The sequence below is a fragment of the Megalops cyprinoides genome, chromosome 14, assembly GCF_013368585.1.
Source record: "Megalops cyprinoides isolate fMegCyp1 chromosome 14, fMegCyp1.pri, whole genome shotgun sequence".
In the NCBI taxonomy this organism is placed as follows: domain Eukaryota; kingdom Metazoa; phylum Chordata; class Actinopteri; order Elopiformes; family Megalopidae; genus Megalops; species Megalops cyprinoides.
The window spans coordinates 8,599,727-8,621,106 of NC_050596.1; the positions used below are offsets into that span (position 1 = coordinate 8,599,727).

The window sequence follows — 21,380 nt, forward strand, 5'->3', positions numbered from 1 at the left end:
TTGTATCTGTATTTTCTTCAGTCATTGTAAGCATGGTTTTAGTCATGTTAGACAAAGGTTAACAAACACATTTCATACATGTTCCTCTGACATGGTCAGCTGCCATAGGGCAGCAGTGTAGCCTAGTGGTTAAGGAGCAGTACTTGTAACCAAAAGTTTGCCGGTTTGATTCCCCACTGTACCCTTAAACGAGATACTTAACGAGATACTTGCCTCAGTAAATACCCAGCTGCATACATGCATAACATTGTTTAAAAAAACTGCAACTGATGTAAGTCATTCTGGATAAGAGTGTCTGCTAAATGTCAATAATGTAATATACCTGCTGCAGCGCACCTGAGCAACCCATCTGCAAAGAAGAGGCCCCCCACATTCCTCCCCGGGCAGTCACCTTACATTTTTAAGAGCATTCAATGATTTGAGGTGAACATGTACTGAAGCAACGTACCTTCCTGAAGGGTGTAGCAGGAAATCTAAATTGTGTATATAGTTCCGGAAGGTCCAGTGGAACAAATAGTCCCCACCACTGACTCCCGACCCGTCTGTATCCGCACCCTCTCTCTCTCTCTCTCTCTCTCTCTCTCTCTCTCTCTCTCTCTCTCTCTCTCTCTCTCTCTCTCTCTCTCTCTCTCTCTCTCTCTCTCGCCGTGCGGTCAGGTGACCGGCGGCGGAGCAGCTGTGGAGCGTCGCGATCCCACATCATCACATTCGCTCTCACGGCGCACTGAACACCGACACGGCAGCGGCACACACCCGACGGATATTTTTTTTGTTCTGAGGAAACCGCACGAACAGCACATTGATCGCACGACAGCAGGGGAATACGCCATGCGGGGAAGCGCGGCTTTATTGCTTTTCATGGTGGCGACCTCGACATTGGCCGCTGAGGTAAGGGAAAGTGGAGAAAAAGCGGTGACCGTGCTCCCGAGAGCGGAGCAGAGGCACCAGTGTGTCACGTTACGCTCCCGCTCTTCCGTTGCTATAATGGGGGCATTCGGGCGACATCGACCCAAAGGTAATTACGTACCAAAAGAAAAAGATGTAACCAGACAACCATGACTTCTGTATGCCCAGCAGTAGCGAGTCAGAGCTCTGGATGTCTGACCACATAAATAGCATTAGGCTGCTGAGCTGGCAGATAAAAAGCAGTAATCGTATTTATTTTAGTGCTTTGGGCTGGCATTCGCCTGGCCTGTTTGTGCTGCCGTTTGTGGTGAGCTGAGGGTAGCCTATACCGTTTAAAATCCCTGAATCATGGAAAATTAACAATAGATGTTTTTTTTGTTTTTGTTTTGATTAAGGAAGAGGGTATTTATGAATAATACACACCTGGGTGTGCAGACATGTAAAGGGTGCTTGCTTTCAAAATGCACCTTTTAACTGGAAGCGATTGTTCTTACGCGTGTACACTGGAGCTGACATTGTCTGCAGGTTTATGATTTTAAACGCTGTTTTTCGGGACGGAAAAAATGACAGGCGAATGCAACTGTGGCCGAATTTTCGCGAAATTGCTGATCTAGGTCGTTTTACGGCTGTGTGTTTTCCAGAACATTTAACAGATTGCGATTACGGTTTGGAAAAACAGACATATACGCACTTACAGACCGACAATTTGGCACATACTGTAGATGAATCATAAAAAGGGAACTCGGGGGCTGTTGCAGAGGGATCGACCTTAATGGGATTTATATGTAAATACGTCTTTTTTTTCCACTGATCTAAACACATTTCTAGAACGCACATTCTACATAGATTTGGGAAATGAAAAAAGCCCTGGATTGTTGACGGTTCTCTTCGTAAAATTCGTTTTCTCTGAACGAGTAACGAAGAGCGATGTGTTAAGCGATCCGTTTTGTCCCTAGCCTTATTCTTCGGTCCTGCTCGTTAGATTCGTGTGTATGTTTGAAAGGAAAAGGGGCCGTTTGTGAGTTTAACATGCCTATTCTCGTTTCATTAAGGGCCGCAGGGATTTAAATGTCTTCCATGGTAGATGAGTGAGGGCACATTACGCCTCTTTTACACCGCGTGAGTGGGGAAAAAGGCTTGAGAAAGAGGGGGATGGAGGGAGACGTACGTAAGATGGCGGCGGTGCACTGCAGCATTCCTATAACACGGCAGACAAGGGGAGAGAGGGAGGGCAAGCTTCCAATATGTCTTTCAGACCAAAACAAAACTCGCGTTTAGATTCGTGTTGTGGATTTATAGAGAACATAAAAGCATATCCATCGAATAAGGTGACGGTGCACACCCGGATTTAGTGGGGAAACTGCTGCAATCCGTCTCTATTCAGCGCTGCGTTGTTTTGGCAAGGGAAGCGGCGCTATGAGGGCGAATATGTTTCATCAGAATTGTTGGGAATTAATCCATCTTTTATGCGCCTCGGCGTGTTGCTGTGCTTGTTGTCAAGACGGCCCTGCATCCACAGACGCACGAAACACCCACAATGGATCACGTAACCAATCATAATCCCTCGGTGATCCATGATAATTAGGTTGTGGACGCTTTCATGTTTCGGCTTTTGGTTTGAGACAGACGGTGCACGCCCACATGTTTGGCACTTTGGCTGCAAAGGCGACGGTTCATGTGACTAACGGTGCGCTTGCGCTGGCTACTCTGACTGCTTTCAGTGTGTTAGCTGTTTGCGACACACGTAGCAAAATGGAATTATATCAGTGCAGATATTCTCCATTTCGCCAGAATGGCCTCCCAGCAAGAGACCTAAATCCGTGGCACCTCTGTGCGCGCAGGCTCTCTTTCCAGCTGAGTTTGGGTAATTAGGTTTGCTATAACTGGTAATTGGATGCTGATCTGAAATTTTGTTTGCTTTAAATATTCTCTTTTAAGAAAAGCGTTTGCAGGTGCGTTTGCGCTAATGGAAGTTAAAATGCAGGGTATGCAACTTTACCTTGCGGATTTTTTTCCAATGTGATTAAGATTCATTGGTTGTTCAATTAATTGCAAAATACCCCGGAACGATTGAAGAATCAGTTATTCTTAATGTAGACAGCTGCACTACATTTGGGGCAGATGTAAACAAAACGTTTAATGAGAGACCTTTTTATCTGTTATCAGCTAAAGGTCTCTCCTCCATTTCTTTCAATAGATAACTGTCAAGAGATGTGTTCAATTAGTAGCGCAAAGCTAATTAACTGAGTGAAGGCCAGCACACACAGTATGTCCCCGGGACCAGGGCTGGGAACAGTGCTGAAGTCTCCCTGCGGTGTGGAGCTGCTTAGAGAGTGTGTGTCCTGTTTGGTTGTAGGTGGCTGATGTTACAAGTGAACAAGAGGGTATTAAGAGTGTGGAGTGTCTGCTTGAGGAGCACATTTACCAAGGGATTCATCATAAGGGGTATATATGAAAGGAGTAATATTACATGCAAAACATGGAACACAGCCCAGGGTTTGGATGGGTGTGCTACATGCAGTGCAACCCAAGAGATGGCCACACACACTTTAAGATACCACATTATCACAGGGGAAAAGGGGCTCAATGTCAGAATTGGGAGAAAATATAAACCATAAAATGCCAATGTAGAAAGCATACCTAGACAAAACACAAAACTGTCAGCACAAAAATAAGCAAAACATTTAAATAAAATTCTCTTTTAAGGGTTTAAACCAAACTTAAGCTCTGGGGATCTGTACTCGTACCCCCTGCTCTGTAATGTGCACCTGGCTGGATATCAGCTTCGCTGGCTTGGCTTCTTCGCCCCAGCACGGCCGCTCCCTTTCCTTCCTTCCCCACTTGAAGTCCAAGAGCTCTTTTTACACTGAGCTCATTGCAAGTCATTTGGGGGCAGGCGGCAGCCATTTTGGTCTCCAGGAGCATGAGAAGGGTGACCGTGGCCAGGAGAGGGCACCATTTCTGCCACGCCCCTCTAGCTATGCCTGCCCAGCCACCACAAAGAATACCCTCTTGCTCCAGCTGTTGGTTTAGGTCCAGTGGGTAGTTGGCCAGACAGTCATCTGCCAGAATAAAATGTCATCTTCTCAGTTCGGAGTTTAGCTGCTGGGGGAATTTTATGTTCTTCTTGCCATCATTGTCTCTCAGGAACGTGGCTTTAATAGTGTCCGAATCTGTAGTCTGGTTATTTCGAGTGCAGGTTTGGATGTTCATTGTTCACACCCTTATGTTTTGTTCGTGGGCTCTAGTACTGTGTATTTCTTTAACATTCCAGAAGGCTTTTTGGGTAAACATGGGTAATATAGACTGTAGTCCTCTTCTGCTGGGCTCTCCAGCGCCCCTCTGTGGCCAAGCCCTGCAGTCCCCCTGCCCCCTACATTATAATTAGTGCCACAGGAGATGGGAGCTGGTGGGGACCGAGCATGGGGTTGGAGTGATGGTCCAAGATCCTGAAGCATCAGTGTCTCAGTGTTGTAGTCAGCGTCTCTGGGCTGTAGTCTCAGTATCTGTGTTTCCGTGGTCTACAGTTAGTGTCTTGTTGCTGAACTGTCTGTGTTTCAGCACTGTGCTATCATTTTTTCAGTATTGTAGTATCAGTGTTTCAGTTCTGTAGTGTCAGTGCTGTAGTCAGTGTTTCTGGGCTGTATTCTCAATGTCTTAGTGCTGTAGTATTTTTAAGTTCAAGTTTTAATGAGATTTTTTCAGGCCATGCTGGTGTATGGTGTGAGTGATATTGTAGAGGAAAACCTCTCAGAGAGAGATCATAGTCTCTCTCAGCTTCCTCTGACTTAATTCAGACATGCAGTTAGTATCTGTGTATTAAAGGAAAATTACACTATGTTTCTGAAAAAAACCTCTCAGCCTGTATGGAGAGAATTTCGGCGGCCCAAGAATAGATCACTGTTGTACTCCATATTTAGTTTAGGAAGGAACCTTGCACTTTGATCTGCACAAACTGACACTTATCCATGAGGTGATATGAACTAAAAGAGTACATATCTGTCTCAACCACCTAGAACTGAGTCAGTTTATAAGAAATGTGTCAAAAGCAGCATTTAGGTCCAAAAGGAGCTGCACTGAAACATTGGTCAGAGGGTGCAAGTATATCATTCACTACTTTCACAAGAGCAGCTGTTTTTGTACTATGACCTTGTGAGACTACTCGGAAATCTCCACACAGATCGTGGGAAATGAAACAAGTTAGCAGCCACTATGCCACTGTTCTAAGAAATATAGTAGATCAGAAATGGGTTTGATGTTTGTAACATTGTTTACGTCTAAATTTTTTATTTAAAATATGACTCAGACAGGGTGGAATTACAAACTTTGCCATAGGATGACAGCGTTTCACTTGAAGTGATCAGTTAATTGTAGTAGTATTCACACTGAGGCTATACTATGGAGACAATATAGAAAAAGTTTTTCTCTCAGAAAGTTGAATTTATCATACTCTGGCCTTTTGATGAAACTTGTATCCTGCTCATAGACAAGGGCATTGTTGATGTCTGTTGAATCTCCTGCTTCATTAGATTTGAACCCTGGAAATTGCTAAAGGGGGGTGCAGTTATTTTGTTCATTTTTTTCATCTACTTTTATTCCAGCCTGTAAGCAATTTTATCTTATCAACGCCCCAGTAGCTACACTTTCCACACCTGCTCCATCTGTTATGACAGAACAGCACTGTAATGATGGTGTAATTGGATCCCCCCACTGCTGGTCACATGGCGGTAAACAGTGGCAATTCTTCAATGTGGTCAGATAATATATGCCACTTTCAGTTTAGTTAGCCGAGGCGAACACAACAGAATACAAGGTGTTCTTTTTACCGCTGACTCTGCTCGGTCTCACAAGTTCTTGAGTTTATTGCAGTTGACTGTTTACTGTAAGAAGTACACATACTAAAATTTATTAAAGAACTTTTTTTCTGATATCACAGTTATGGAAATTGCACCAACAATGTCTTCAGATATCTCAATGTCTGATTCGATCGGCTATTGGCCCAGTTCTGCCAGAATAGATGGCATATAGCAAGTCAAAGTTGGCTTTCAATCTTTATTGGAATGGGGTCCAACAAACATGAAGATGATTTTGAAGTCGTAATTTTTTTTGACAATATAATTTTGACGTGGTTGTGTCGGTATTGGTTAGCACATGTATTGCACTAAGAGGCACAACTGCACGTGTTTGTTTTCTAATGTTCTGGTGAAAGAAGGGAAAAAAATTATTTCTACTCTGACTTTTGGGGGTGGAAGGAGTCGACAAGTTTGGAAGTGACTTTTTTTTCCCCCCCACTACAAAGTCAAGCAGCTGTGACAAAGATAGATTTGCGAGGCTTTTCCGTTCGCGGGAGTGGTAATATGTGGTGTGGCAGGCTTAAGTGTGGGTTTAGGTTGACCTTGAGGAGTAGACACAACTTTTAAATATTGTATATGACCAAGCTGTAGCTGTTCATAGGTACATCTGCAGAGCTGGTGAGCCATTACCACCCAGCAGAGGAAACACTGATAACTGAGCTGCTTTAGGTTAAATATGTCAAAGCCTTGTGGAATAATTATGCCTAGGCTACTGTATTTATGAGCAGACAAAACCCTTTTAAGTGGTAGTTGAATGAGCTTGAAAGGACATTTTAAGAGAGATTATCTTCTCTGTCAACATAAATGTTGGAGTGTCTCTTGAGATTTTAGAGATTTTATCGGTTTACTGATTCAAATGAATGTCTGAAGATGTCAGTGAAACCCGCTTATCCACACACACACACAGTACAAGGACACTTTGTCGAATTTAACTGAGCTGTAGAAGGTCAAGGTATCATCGGGGTAGGAGTGTGTTTCAGCCTGTCTGTCTCCTCCATGCAGCAGAGGCTCATCCACAAAGAATCTGTGATTGATATGTTGAACCTAGCTACACACACAGGGCCAGTCAGAATGTGAAAAGAAGATGCTGAATGATTGCATTCGGTTGTCCATAGTAGGCAGTGTGCCAAAGATCAGTTTCTTTGTATCATGTTCCCTTTGCTTCGCTGTTGAAACAGCAAGATTTTGGAGGATTTCTGTGGGATGTTTGCTCTGGCATGAATAACCACTTGTCTGTACCTCTGATGGCAGAAAATTCAAATTCAAATATGTTTTATTAGCAGACTATCAATCAGAGTATCCCTGCTCTCTTTCTTTTGTTACTCTCTCTCACCCCTCATTACATGGTCTCTTTGTTTCACTCTTTCTTTTTTTCTCTGCTTTCCATCTCACTGTCCTTCTCCTGGCTTATAAGCCAGAGGTTGCAAGTGCAGATCCCTAGATGACCCACTGTTTCGCCTTTATGAGATATATAAAAGAATACTACATGAAGAAATTATAATGCAAATTCATGCTTTTTTCCTTCCACCTTCTGTACAGGTTTTACTCTGTGTGAGTTTGTGTGCTTGCACAAGTGAGTGTGCATGAATGAGTATGTGTGAGTGACATTAGAGTAGTCTGTCTGATCAGACTTGGTCCTGCCTCACTGCCCTGTCTGCCCTATGACCACTTATTTATTTATTACCAATTATTATTATTTATAAGTGGTAAGTTGATTTCACTCTAACACCCAGCCCACCTACTCACGCACACAACCCACGCTTGTACACACAGCCCCACCCACTTGCACATACAACCCCGCCCCCACGTCCACGTGACCACCTCTCACTTATAATACAACCCCGCCCACAAGTGCACATGGCCCCGCCCACTCATCGACCCTGCCATGCCTAATATAACACACTGCCCCGCCCCGCTGCCAGGCACACCGCTCTGCATGTTGCAGCTGGGTAAAGCTGTGTATCAGAGCAGCGAGGATTCACTAACATTCCTTTCAGTCTGCGCCTCTCTGCCCTCCCCCACCCTGAGGGCACAGTGTGAAATCCGGTTAGCGTTTCAGCTGAGCTCCTCAATTAGGCTCCGATCAGGTGGCAAATGAACGCCGATCTGCATGAGACGTCGAGTAACAAGTATCTGCTGTTGGCACTCTGTTACTGATACGGGTTATTGGAAGTGTTAATTTCCACAGGATTCTACGGGTGAAGGTGTTCCTGGAAGTTGTTTTTATTAATTTGACCCAAATCACCCACTGAAATTAATAATACAAACAGGTATTCGGTTTAATTGATTAAGAGTAATTACTTTATCAGTGGACCTGAGAAGCATTAATTGAACTTGTACAACTAATTAAGCTTAATTGAGAGAGCTTCCCCAGCTTTGCCCAAGGGACAGGTCTTAATAAAAACATGTTGTATAAACAGCTTTGCTTCATTTTTATAGTAACAGCTTATTTCATTCATTAAGATTTTACGGCCAAATAAATACAAAGATGTCAAATAACTGAACACTAATGAACACTGAACACTGAACACCTCAGACAAACCTAACTGAGAGAAGGCTCAGCTGGAATGAAAACCACATACGCCAGCATACACACTCTCGTGTGTATATATATATGTATGTATATAATCACACACACATACATACACACAGTGCAACACAGGGCTAGTGCTATAGAGGCTGATCAGTGTTTCACTAGTGTCATCAGTGGAGCGAAGCCTTTGTGTGTGTATGTATTTATATGTGCATATACTGCATGCATGTTTGTATGTATAATATGTTTTTTCCATACTATTTGTGCATGATGCGTATAGACGCATAAACAGAATTGATATGCAGGAACAAAGACTGACATTGTTGAATGACATTATGGCGTGATTGGCTGGTATGGGCATTGGGGCGCTGTGATTGGCCAGCACGATGCCCCCCCCCCCCCCCCCCTGCTCTGGCTGGAGCCCAGCCTGCTATGTGAGCTGGCGGATCTCACACTTCCTCTCATGGGTGGCGGGAGTCCAGAGACGGGGTGATTTAAGGGGGTTAAGTTACCGCTACCACTGAGAGAGAGAGGGAGAGAGAGAGAGAGATATTTACACACCTTCACTGCTGCGCAAGCGGTCTAATGGGAGGCCCTCCTCTTAGTATCACAGCGACAGTCACAGTGCAGCCAGCCTTCAAAACATCCCCACAGTCACCCAAAGTACAATGGAGTCTTCACACACACACACACACACACACTCGTTAACATTACACATCCCCACGCAACCACACACACACACGTAAGCATGTAAGCAAGCAAAGAAACTGTGTGTATCTGTGTGTGTGTGTGTGTGTGTGTGTGTGTGTGTGTGTGTGTGTGTGTGTGTGTGTGTGTGTGTGTGTGTGTGTGTGTGTGTGTGTGTATTAGAGGGTGCTGCTGCTGGCTTGTGTGTGCTCAGTGCTGCCACCTGTGTGTGGCTAATGGTATGAACTGTGACCGTGTGCTGGAAACAGTGATATTTATGGCATGTTGTGCAGTTCTGAAAGGGACATTGTTGTTTCGGATTACGTCACCGTTGTTTTGATGAGGAGCGCAGAGCAGTCCGATTAGCTGCGCTTGTGAGGGGGAGGCGGGGGGGGGGGAGGGCGTTCCACACACTGCCTTGGGAACGTCTCTTTGGATGCTGTGAGTAGGGGCTCTGTCTCAGTCCTAGCTCTGAGCCACATTGAAGTTACTAACAGAATTATCTCTGTCTGTCTGTCTGCTCACTTGTTATTGAATATATAATATATTATAGTATATAATAAAGACCAGTTTTATTCTTTAATTGTTTCCTGTCAATATCCATGAAGGAAAGCCTAGTAACCCTGCTGTAACAAGCAAAATAAAACAGATAATGATATTAATATTCACTGTTATTAATATCCCAGCCTGAAAGTGGGAGTGAATGTGGATCACTTTACAGTGAGTCTGTGTAGTAAAACTGGAGCTCCACGCAGTGCTTGGTTGTGGGGGTTGGGCGGTTTGATGCAATATTAGATCTTGAAATAGATGTAGAAATATTTCAATGTCAAATCTATTATGTGATACGGAACATATGATTATTGGAGGTGCACATCTTGCCGACCCTTTTCACATCCTGATCGCAAATCCAGCAGAGCCTCCACCATGCTCCCGCCCCCGGCTCCACCCCCCGTCCCGCCCCGCCCGCACCTCTGTCCCGGGAGAGAGCTGGAAGCAGCGCCGCCCAATTTATGGTCTCTAATTAGAGGCCCTCTCCCAGAGGAGACGTCCCTGCGCCTGAGACCCCCGGGGGAGGGGAGGGGGGAGGGGAAGGTCTGGGCGCCTGTTTAATTTAGCGCCGTGACGACAACGGGGAGTAGGAGCGCCGTTTCTGGAGCGGCCCCATTGGGGGGGGGTTTGGGGGGGGCGCAGGAGGGTACCGGGCATGCGCTGCAGTTTTCCAGCTCTTTCCCTGTACCTGTTTACCTCCATCAGAGGCACAGGGAACCCTGCCGATTGCGGTGAGGTCGGAGCCGCGGACCGCAGCGCAGTAATTCCACTGTACTGTACTGTAATCACCTGGGCAAACGCCACATTAACGGCTTCCTGCGCTGTGAATGTGAAGCTGTTATTGTTCTCGCGCTCCCAGACTCTTAATTCCCAGGAAAGTGCTCAGGCAAATCCTTAGGCCATTGGAATTGTGGGTCAGTTCTATTGGCTGTCCCTGAGGCTGCTTTGTTTAGAGGGAGGGAGTGCAGAGTTCAGGAGCGTTTCCATGAAGGAAAGGGAATACAGGGTGTTCTAACAGAATATATATAAAGTATATACGTTATCAGCTATCATGTCCTCTCTCTCTCTCTCTCCAGATGCTGACAGATGGCTCTATGGGCCTGCTGGCAGAGCCTCAGGTGGCCATGTTCTGTGGGAAGCTCAACATGCACATCAACGTGCAGACGGGCAAGTGGGAGTCCGACCCCAGCGGCACCAAGAGCTGCATCGGCTCCAAGGAGGGCATCCTGCAGTACTGCCAGGAGGTATGAGACTGGAGGAGAGGAGGCAGAGGGTATGAGAGAGGAGGAGAGGAGGCAGAGGGTATGAGACCGGAGGAGAGGAGGCGCAGAGGGTATGAGACCGGAGGAGAGGAGGCGCAGAGGATATGAGAGAGGAGGAGAGGAGGCGGAGGGTATGAGAGAGGAGGAGAGGAGGCGGCGGGTATGAGAGAGGAGGAGAGGAGGCAGAGGGTATGAGAGAAGGAGAGGAGGTGGAGGATATGAGAGGTGAGGAGAGGAGACAGAGGGTATGAGAGAGGAGGAGAGGAGACAGAGGGTATGAGAGAGGAGGAGAGGAGACAGAGGGTATGAGAGAGGAGGAGAGGAGGTGGAGGGTATGAGAGGTGAGGAGAGGAGGCAGAGGGTATGAGACAGGTGGCAGAGAGTATTAGAGAGGAGGAGAGGAGACAGAGGGTATGAGAGAGGAGGAAAGGAGACAGAGGGTATGAGAGAGGAGGAGAGGAGGTGGAGGGTATGAGAGGAGGCAGAGGGTATGAGAGAGGAGGAGGTGGAGGGTATGAGAGGTGAGGAGAGGAGGCAGAGGGTATGAGAGAGGTGGCAGAGAGTATGAGAGAGGAGGAGAGGAGGTGGAGGGTATGAGAGGTGAGGAGAGGAGGCAGAGGGTATGAGAGAGGAGGAGAGGAGGCGGCGGGTATGAGAGGTGAGGAGAGGAGACAGACGGTATGAGAGAGGAGACAAGGTATGAGAGCAGAAGAGACAGGAGCAGAGAGGGTGGTAGAGAGGAAGAGGAATGGAAGGAACGGGGAGAGAGGGATGGGAGGAAATGGATAATGAAAAGCTTTGACAGTAATGCATTGGAACACAGAGTGATGGAGACCTGCACCTCCCTAGGTCTACCCTGAGCTCCAGATCACCAACGTAGTGGAGGCCAACCAGCCAATCAGCATCCAGAACTGGTGCAAGAAAGGCCGCAAGCAGTGCCCCAATCACATGCATATTGTGGTGCCCTACCGCTGCCTAGGTATGTGTGTCTGTGTGTCTGTGTGTCTGTGTGTCTGTGTGTGTGTGTCTGTGTGTGTCTGTGTGTGTGTGTCTGTGTGTGTCTGTGTGTGTCTGTGTGTGTCTGTGTGTGTGTGTGTGTGTGTGTGTGTGTGTGTGTGTGTGTGTGTGTGTGTCGGTGGGTGGGTGGCACATCAACAGCTGTGTTTGTGTAAAAAAGATGTTAGCACCATTGTGTGTATTTCTAAATGTGAGCTATTAGTGTTTGTGTGTTTTTGTTTGCTAGTAGGCGAGTTAGTGAGTGATGCTCTGTGGGTGTGCTTCTCAGTGAGGGAGTTCATGAGCAACACTCTTTGTATGCCTCTCAGCAGGGTAGTGTATGAGCAGTACTCTTTGTGTGTTTCTCAGCGGGGTAGTTCATAAGCAGTGCTATTTCTGTGTGTTTCTCAGTGGGGGAGTTTGTGAGTGATGCTCTGCTGGTCCCTGACAAGTGTAAGTTCCTGCACCAGGAGCGCATGGACATCTGTGAGAGTCACCTGCACTGGCACACAGTGGCCAAGGAGGTACGGAAGGCTCTGCACACCCTATACGCATACAGTAACACTGTTACTCACACACACACACACACACACACAAATACTCAGAAACAAACAGCTCGTAGCAAACCACAACACCACAGCAGTGTCTCTCATTGCCCCAGTGACGGTGACTCACCACCTCTGTTTCCTCTGACCGCCTCCTTCCGCAGTCCTGCGGGGACCACTCCATGAATCTCCATGACTACGGGATGCTGTTGCCGTGCGGGATTGACCGTTTCCGGGGGGTGGAGTTCGTGTGCTGCCCCTCCGAGACGGAGAGGGAGTCGGACAGCGCGGAGCCCGAGGAGGACGACTCTGACGTGTGGTGGGGCGGCCCCGAGACCGACTACACTGACAGCAGGTGCGCATGCGTTACCCCGACACGCCACCCAAACACACACTCGCACGCACTCACTCACACGCGCACGCCACTCACTCACTCACTCACTCACTCACTCACTCACTCACTCACTCACTCACTCACTCACTCACTCACTCACTCACACACACGCCAGCCAAACACTCACTCACGAACACACTCACACTCGCACGCACTCGCACTCACACTCACACTCGCACGCACTCGCACTCACACTCGCACGCACTCGCACGCACTCACTCACACTCACACTCACACTCACACTCACTCACTCACACACACGCCACCCAAACACACACTCGCACGCACTCGCACTCACACTCGCACGCACTCACTCACACTCACACTCACACTCACTCACTCACTCACTCACACACACGCCACCCAAACACTCACTCACGAACACACTCACACTCGCACGCACGCGCACACTCACTCACGCACACACGCGCGCGCACACACACACACAGGCAAAAACCCTTGTCACAACACACCGCTTCAAAACGTGCACACACACTCACACACTCGTGTTCCAACACACATATTCAAGCAGTCATAAAGTGTTTTTGATGATTCTGGATTGGAGTGCTCTATACAGTGGTTCTCAACTCTGATTCAAATGATACAAATGATCAACTGGGTATTAACTGCTGCAGCTGCTTGATAACAAACTGATCATTTGAATCAGGTGTGTTGGAGCAGGGAGGCATCTAAAACATGCTGGACAGTGGGTCCCCCGGACCGGAGTTGAGAACCACTGCTATGAGATACTGCCTGAGCACTCGGTAACTAACTTGTCCCATGACTGTCTTTCTGTCTCTGTCTCTCTCTCTCTCTCTTTCTCTCTCTGTCTCTCTCTCCAGCATGCCACGGGAGGCAGGGCGGGCAGCGCAGCAGGAGGCGGAGCCTGCGGTGAGAGAGGACGATGAGGATGTGGAGGTGGACGAGGCCCAGGATGAAGAAGACGATGAAGATGGCGACGGTGACGATGACGATGAGGATGATGCCGATGAAGATAACCTGAACGACGATCGTGACACCAGCGAGCACACCACTAATGTCGCCACGACGACGACCACCACCACCACCGAGTCAGTGGAGGAAGTGGTCAGAGGTAGGAGAAAGTGGGTGGGGCAGCGTGATGCCACAGTGCTGTCAATTAATATGTCCTCACCATTCCAGGCTCCTCCTCCAGGAACTGATCAGAGAGCGTTATTCAAATGAAATAGGCTGAAAGCTCATCTTCTGAGTATTCATCCTCATGAATATGTTCCCTCTAGTGTGTGTGTGTGTGTGTGTGTGTGAGAGAGTGTGTAGGCAGTGTGCACAGGTGTGTGCGTGGGTATAGCACATTTGTGTGTGTGTGAGATGTGTGTGGGTGGGTATGGCGTGTGCGCGTGTGTGTGTGTGTGTGTGCGCGCGCACTCAGACTGTCTCTCCCTGCCAGAGGTGTGTTGGGAGCATGCAGACCCGGGACCCTGCTCGGAGGGTCTGCCCCGCTGGCACTTTGACCCTGAGCAGGGCGGCTGTGCCCCCTTCACCTACGGGGGCTGCGGGGGCAACCGCAATAACTTTGAGTCAGAGGAGTACTGCCTGGCAGTCTGCAGCAGCGTGTGTAAGTCCAGCGGCACAGCGCCCCCTACCGCACGCACGCCGCAACTGCGGCTCTGTCTAACACCCACCCGCTCTCTGCTTGTGCCTAACCTCACAGTACTCACACTGTGTCTGGGTCACATGGTCACGGCCCCGCCTCTGGAGTTAACCCCGCGGGGCGAATTCTTCCCTCGCCCCGTGATGCATCGTCCTGGGATGGAAATAGCAATGAGGAGCCACTGAGGGAGCTCTTCATGAGGCCTTTTCCTTTTTCGTGTTGTGTGACCTATACTCTGCTAGTATGTGGTCCCTGTAGTTGGTCAAAATCTGTCTCTGTTTTGCGTCTGTAACATTAGGGAGATACTCTGTCAGTGTGTGCACTGTGTTCCTTGTTGTGCTGTGGTGTGAAGGGCCTTCGGTGGAGGTGTGGTGCGTGTGTGGTCGGGGTGTGATTGCGGTGTGGCAGCGGTGTGGTTTGGCTTCTGTGTGAGACGCCAGCCCACATCCAGCAGACCCCCGTTCTCGCAGAGTACAGTCCTGCCGCCAGATCTGTTCCAGTTCATTCTGCCTCGGTGTACCTTTCCACCCAGGACTGCAGTAAAGCGTAGTTTCAGAAGCCACAATGCAGTACTGTGGTATAAGGCAAGAATGCAGTACTGTGGTATAGAGCAGGACTAGAATGCAGTACTGTGGTATAGTGTAGGAGTAGAATATAATACTGTGGTGTGGATGGTCATGTTCATACTGGAACAGGCTGGCATTGAGCTGTGGGGCTCTTTTGACCCCCCGCCCCCCCCATAGCTCAGGCAGGAGACACAAATCCCCCTGCTAGGAACACACCTAACCCTGTGTCTGTCAGGTCTTTAGGGCCTGCTCCTAACTGTCCATGTATTCTTCCATTGTCAGTTTTCCCTTTCACCCACCCACTCACTCACAGACTCACTCACTAACATGTGTACTAGCCAGTGTGTGGCATGACTCTGTTTGTGTCTGAAACCAGAGTTTCTCTTGTGTGTCGGAGAACACTGAGGGAGGGAGAGGGGATGAAAGGAACAGGGGGATATTTACCGAAGGGAGGGAGGAGAGGGGAACGGCATCGGGAGGAATGCAGAGGAGGAGGTGTGAGCTTGGGGGGGGGGGTTGTGAAGGCGTTTCGACAGAGCTGGGGAACAGGGCAGAGTTATGAGATGTGCCCTTAAGAGTTTAGACACCAGGTGCAATGCAGAGGGGGGGCGGGCGTAATTTGGGCAGAGAGAGCCAGGGGGGAGGAGATTCAAGGTGAGATGAGGTTCACGATGGGAAGGGCACTGAGACGGAGGGCCGGCAGCTGAGTCAGAGATAGATCTCCGATAAGATTCCCAGACATCGGCGGATAACTGTCCCTCCTCCCTCACCCCGCCCAGTGCCCACAACCGCCCCCAGCCCCCCTGACGCCGTGGACCGCTACCTGGAGACACCGGGAGACGAGAACGAACACGCCCACTTCCAGAAGGCCAAGGAGAGCCTGGAGGCCAAGCACAGAGAGAGGATGTCTCAGGTGAGATTTCACAAGATGGAGGAGGAGAGATGAGGGGAGGGTGGCGGAGGGAAAGCACAGGGATGGGCTCAGACTGAACGAGCAGGGATCTCTGTGATCTGTGCTGTTTCAGGCCCACCACTTATAGACTGCAAGCAGTGGTGCTCCATATGAAATGATGAAAGTGACAATATTGGAGCAACGTATTTCTTATTAAACCGTGATGTCTCTGGGGTTTTAAGTTGTATTTCTGTATGGCATGTTATTAACCTCAGGTAAAATATTTTTGTTTTCGTAGTTTACAGATTTACTGAAGGCTCTTATGTTTGTAAAATAATTTCATTGGAGTGATGGTCTAACAACACACGTTTCATATATATTTAGACATTTATGTCAGCAAGTGAGCTTAGCTCAGAAGTAATAGTGACTTATATTGAAAATTTGGCTTATCAGCAAAGAGTAGATAGACCTCTACAACCCACTGTCTCTCTGGCTCTTTTTCTCACTCTCACTCTTTTTCTCGCTTCATCTTAGGTAATGAGAGAGTGGGAGGAGGCAGAGAGAAAGGCCAAGAGCCTGCCCCGTGCTGACAAGAAGGCCGTCATTCAGGTGAGACACACCTATGCAAATAGTTTTCTGCTCACTCACACTCCTTCCTTCACACACACCCGTGTACTTTCACAAACACGTAACGCAGTCTTCAGTTGGAGGCACTCATTCATGCACTCTCTGGTTGACGGCCCACAGAAATGCATTCTCTGATTGGTGGCCCTCAGTAATGCAGTCTCTAATTGGTGGTCCTCTGTAATACAGTCTGTAATTGGTAGCCCTCTGTAATACAGTCTGGGATTTGGTGGCCCTCAGTAATACAATCTGTAATTGATGGCCTCAGTAACACAGTCTGATTAGTTGCCCTCAGTAATAACTTGATTGGTAACTCTTAGTAACGCAGTCTGTGATTGGTGACCCGCAGTAACAGAGTCTCCGATTGGTGTCTCTCATTAATGTACTCTGCTCCTTGCAGCACTTCCAGGAGAAGGTGGAGGTTCTGGAGCAGGAGGCGGCCAGCGAGAGGCAGCAGCTGGTGGAGACGCACATGGCGCGGGTGGAGGCCCTGCTGAACGACCGCCGCCGCCTGGCGCTGGAGAGCTACCTGACTGCCCTGCAGGCCGACCCCCCCAGGGTAACGCCCCCCCCCCGACCCCCCCGCGCCCTCCACCCTCACCTCACCGAAAGCTCCCCAGTCACAGCCCGTATTAACCCCGCGCCCTCCGTCTGTTCTCCTCCTCCGCCCGTAGCCCCGCCACGTCTTCTCGCTGTTGAAGAAGTACGTTCGCGCCGAGCAGAAGGACAGACAGCACACGCTCAAGCACTTCGAGCACGTCCGCATGGTGGACCCCAAGAAGGCTGCCCAGATCCGCCCCCAGGTACCCCCTCTCTGTCGGAGCTAAATGATGACATAAGGTTGCTGGTCTGATTCCCCGCTGGGGGACTGCCATTGTACCCTTGGGCAAGGCACTTAACCGAGAATTGCCTCAGTAAATATCCAGCTGTATAAATGGATAACGTAAAAAATTGTAACCTGTGAGTAATGTAAGTAGCTCTGGATAAGAGTGTCTGCTAAATGCCAATAAATGCCAATGTAACAATGTAACATAAGCCCAAGTGCTGTCAATTTTGTTTGATACACTACAGTTTGGCATATCTGTATACAAAAACGGAGGAAAAGATGCATGCTTAAAAAAAGGTCCACAGCTGTCTTACATGGTCTCCATTTTGTTTTCATCTTATAAATTGAACTCTCATAGGTTCATTAAGATAAATCCTCTAAAAATTAGAAACATGTAATTTAAATATTTCATGGAATGGTAATTACTATAGTGTGGTGCGGTGCAGAATATTAGTTAATTAGTGTAGCGTAGGAGTACATTTAATACACTGTAATGGTTGTCACTGCGGGCCTTGCTGCAGTGAGTCAGCACAGAATCATCTCACAGAAACAGATTAGGAGCAGTTTTTACAGATAGACATGGACTCCAAATATGGAAGAAACATTCACCAACCAGGAAATTTCACGATGTCTCAAAAAACTCAAGAGATACCATTACTGCATTATTGGAGTGAGGTTTTCGGAGCTGCACTGAGTTGGCATTGAGTTGAAAGGATGGTATGGGTGTAATTTAGTTTGGATATGTCATGGAATTAAGAATGAGTGGAGCATCCTGTGACCTCTGACCCCTGACCCCCCCCCAGGTGTTGACCCACCTTCGAGTGATTGAGGAGAGGATGAATCAGTCCCTGGGGCTGCTGTACAAGGTGCCCGGCGTCGCTGACGAGATCCAGGATCAAGTGGGTGAGTTTCTGCGGCCGACGCTGCCTCCCGCCTTCCCACAGTCTCCTCTCCCTCTTTCTCCCTGTCGCGCTCCGCCCCTCGCTCATGCTCCGCCCCATCAGTCACGCCCGCCCCCTAACTCACACTCTGCCCCTCAATCACACTCCGCCCCCTTCGCTCACACTCCACCCGTCACTCTTTTATTGGCATACTAATTTAAGTATATTGTGAGAGGTGTAACACTAACACATACAAATCAAATGACATTGATTACAGTTAACTGGAATGAAATCAGATTACACGTGTAAACACAGAAATCGATGAATGCGTAAATGCCGCTGCTGCTTCTGGTCCCCAGACGAGCTGCTGCAGCTGGAGCGGGCGGAGGTGTCCCAGCAGGTGTCGTCCCTGCAGAGCGAGGGCAGGATCAGCTACGGGAACGACGCCCTGATGCCCGACCTGCCCGACAGCACCACCCCCGTCGACCTGCTGCCCCCCGAGGAGGCGGGGCTCGGCCTGGACGGGCGCGGCTTCATCCACCCCGAGAGCTTCGGCCAGGTCAACACCGAGAACCACGGTAAGCGCGCGCTCTGCGGGTATCGGCGCACGTCAGCGAGATTCCTACCGATGTTCATGTATGAAGAGACGCCGTGCTGATGACAGGGACTGAAAAAAGCAATATCTGTAGGCACTGGAGACTAAATACACTATCTCTCTCCCCCCCCCTTTCTCTCTGTCCCTATTTATCTCTCCGTCTGTCTCTCCAGTTGAACCAGTAGATGTGCGTCCTGTCGCTGATAGAGGACTTCCCACAAGACCCGGTGAGTGCGTGAGTGTTGGCATGAGTGTGCACGAGTGTGTGAGCATGTGCGGTTTTGTGTGTGTGTGTGTGTGTGTGTGTGTGTGCGTGCGCGTGGGTTTATGTATGCGTTCCTGTTTTTATTTGTGGGTATCCATGCCCCAGGTTCTGGTATGAAGCTGGAGGAGGTCCCTGAGCTCAAGATGGAGGCAGAGGAGAGACACAGTGCTGGATATGAAGTGCACCATCAGAAACTGGTAAATATTCATCCTCTGTCATCACAAACTTATATATACTCAGGTACAGGACACACAAGCTATGCATTATGTATCAAATGGAAATGGTTCGGTTTGTTAGCTGTTTCTGTGGCCCTGTAAGGACTGGCAGTTTCTATATCCAGGTGTAGGTGTAAGGACTGGCAGTTTCTATACCCTGGATGTGACTTACAGGTGTCTCTTCTAAGTTGACTGACTGGTATGTTTCTCTCTAGGTGTTCTTTGCTGAGGACGTGGGCTCCAATAAAGGTGCCATCATTGGACTGATGGTGGGCGGGGTCGTCATCGCGACTGTCATCGTCATCACCCTGGTGATGCTGAGGAAGAATCAGTACACATCCATTCATCACGGAGTGATAGAGGTGAGGGAGGAGTTGCATGCTGAGGGAAGGGGTTACAGGGGAGGGGGAGGGGTTATAGTGGAGGGGTGGAGCGGTGGGGAGGAGTTACAGAGGAGGGGTTGGAGTAATAGGCAGTGTGTGTTTAACAGTTTTCTCTCCGACAGGTGGACGCGGCAGTGACCCCAGAGGAGCGTCACCTGTCCAAGATGCAGCAGAACGGCTACGAGAACCCCACATACAAGTTCTTCGAGCAGATGCAGAACTGAGGACCCGCTGCTCTGTTGCCACCCCTCTCCCCACCCCCAAACCCCGCCCTGCCCCCACCCCCCACCCCCTCCCCCAGCTGAGCACTCTGCACAGGACAGTGTGGGTGGGGCTGGCACACCACAGACCCAGCGCTCTGTCGCTACGTCCATAAGGCAGGGCCTCAGTCAGTACGCGTCAAATGTCTTAACCCAGTGTCAATTACGATTGGTCCATTCATCCGCGACGGCCTCCCGACTGGCCCGCGCCAGCGTCCCTGTGGGGACGGGAGATTCCTCTGCAAAAGCCGATTTTGAAAGCACACCGGCGCCCAGTTCTGGTCTGACGCCGTGCGGCTCACGGTCTGCACGGCGTGCCCATTCCACAGCCCGTGTGCAGTGTTCTGGAGGGAGACGTGGGCCCGTCCGTCTGTGCGTGAGGCAGTCCCCCACACTGTCCTGCTCCCGCCCCTCAGTGCTCCCGTACCCCGTGGCACGGACGAGTCAAAGTGTCAATCACCCCCCCCAGACCCCGCCCCGCCCCCCACCTTCCCCGCCCCGTGCACTTGGATGATGCCAGCTGTGCTGTGTTCGACCATACCAGGTTCTTAATGGGTAAATGATATTAATAATAACAATGATTATAATGTATTCTTCAGTGAGCATTATTTTAGGATTATTCTATTGTTTTCGGTTTTGTTTTCCAAAAAAAAAAAAAAATTAAATAGGAAAAAAAATCTGAAATCATCTGGAGGAGCAGTGTGAAAAATGAATGTTATTTTTTATTTGCGTGTAAAAGTATCGAATTAGTGTCAGAGACTAGCTGTGCCTGTTATAGTGCATGACAACAATGACTACAGAGAAAACTTATGTTCTGCTACTTGGACTGGCCATTTCTCAAGTAGAGATTGTGTAATTTAGAAGGATTATAAATTTAGTATATCGTGATCACGTGATATTAAAAAAAAAAAAAACACAGAATGTGGTCTGCTGATGTTATCATGAAGACATTGCTTTAAGAAAAAAAATCTTTTTTTTTTTCCCATGCCATGCCCCCTCTAGTGGTAAGAGAACAGTATGCAGGGGGTTGGCTAGCTGTAGATGTGTAATATTTGAAACATTTGTTTTGAAGGCTTACTATGCATTCTCAGAGATAAATCATTCAGAGTTGATTTCTTTTCATTTCTTTTTTTACTGTATTGCATTTTGTGGAAGTAGGGGGTGGGGTGGGGTTATTTCAGATCATTTTCACCATCCTTGTTTCTGTGTCTGTAGATTTCATACGTGAAGAAGAAAATAGAAAAAAAAACAGAAAAAGACTTAGATGTACCTTCGGCTTTGTCCTTTGCTTACTTCTTTCCTGTGTCTGATATTCAGGGGCGCTGGGGGGAGCAGGGTATTTAGAATCATCCCTCTCTCTCTCTCTCTGCCCCCCTCCTTTCCTCCCTCCCTTCCTCCCCAGAAACCAGTCATAGCCAGGAGAGCCACCACGCTTGATCACGTCCCTTCCTGAGCCCAGTCTTGCTCATTTTGTGCTTTCATTTAATTTAACCCATCAGTTACTCTTCCCGTTTACAC

The 21,380-nt window shown here is 48.6% G+C and overlaps 1 protein-coding gene across 2 annotated transcripts; it reads left to right on the forward strand.

Annotated features, from left to right (window-relative positions):
- The first annotated feature begins 628 nt into the window (after window positions 1-628).
- Window positions 629-19,888, forward strand: LOC118788720 (amyloid-beta A4 protein-like). 2 transcript variants are annotated; one of them, XM_036544746.1, is made up of 17 exons: window positions 629-888; window positions 10,605-10,772; window positions 11,640-11,769; window positions 12,198-12,310; window positions 12,496-12,686; window positions 13,568-13,818; window positions 14,152-14,319; window positions 15,701-15,834; window positions 16,348-16,422; window positions 16,838-16,996; window positions 17,112-17,240; window positions 18,067-18,166; window positions 18,504-18,722; window positions 18,913-18,966; window positions 19,110-19,201; window positions 19,435-19,581; window positions 19,725-19,888. In XM_036544746.1, the coding sequence occupies exons 1-17, from the start codon at window positions 829-831 to the stop codon at window positions 19,824-19,826; spliced, it is 2,292 nt and encodes a 763-aa protein (XP_036400639.1). In that variant the 5' UTR covers window positions 629-828; the 3' UTR covers window positions 19,827-19,888. The 2 variants fall into 2 exon arrangements, with proteins under 2 accessions (XP_036400639.1, XP_036400640.1); XM_036544747.1 differs by lacking the exon at window positions 14,152-14,319 and having other exon boundaries at window positions 631-888.
- Window positions 19,889-21,380: the final 1,492 nt, after the last annotated feature.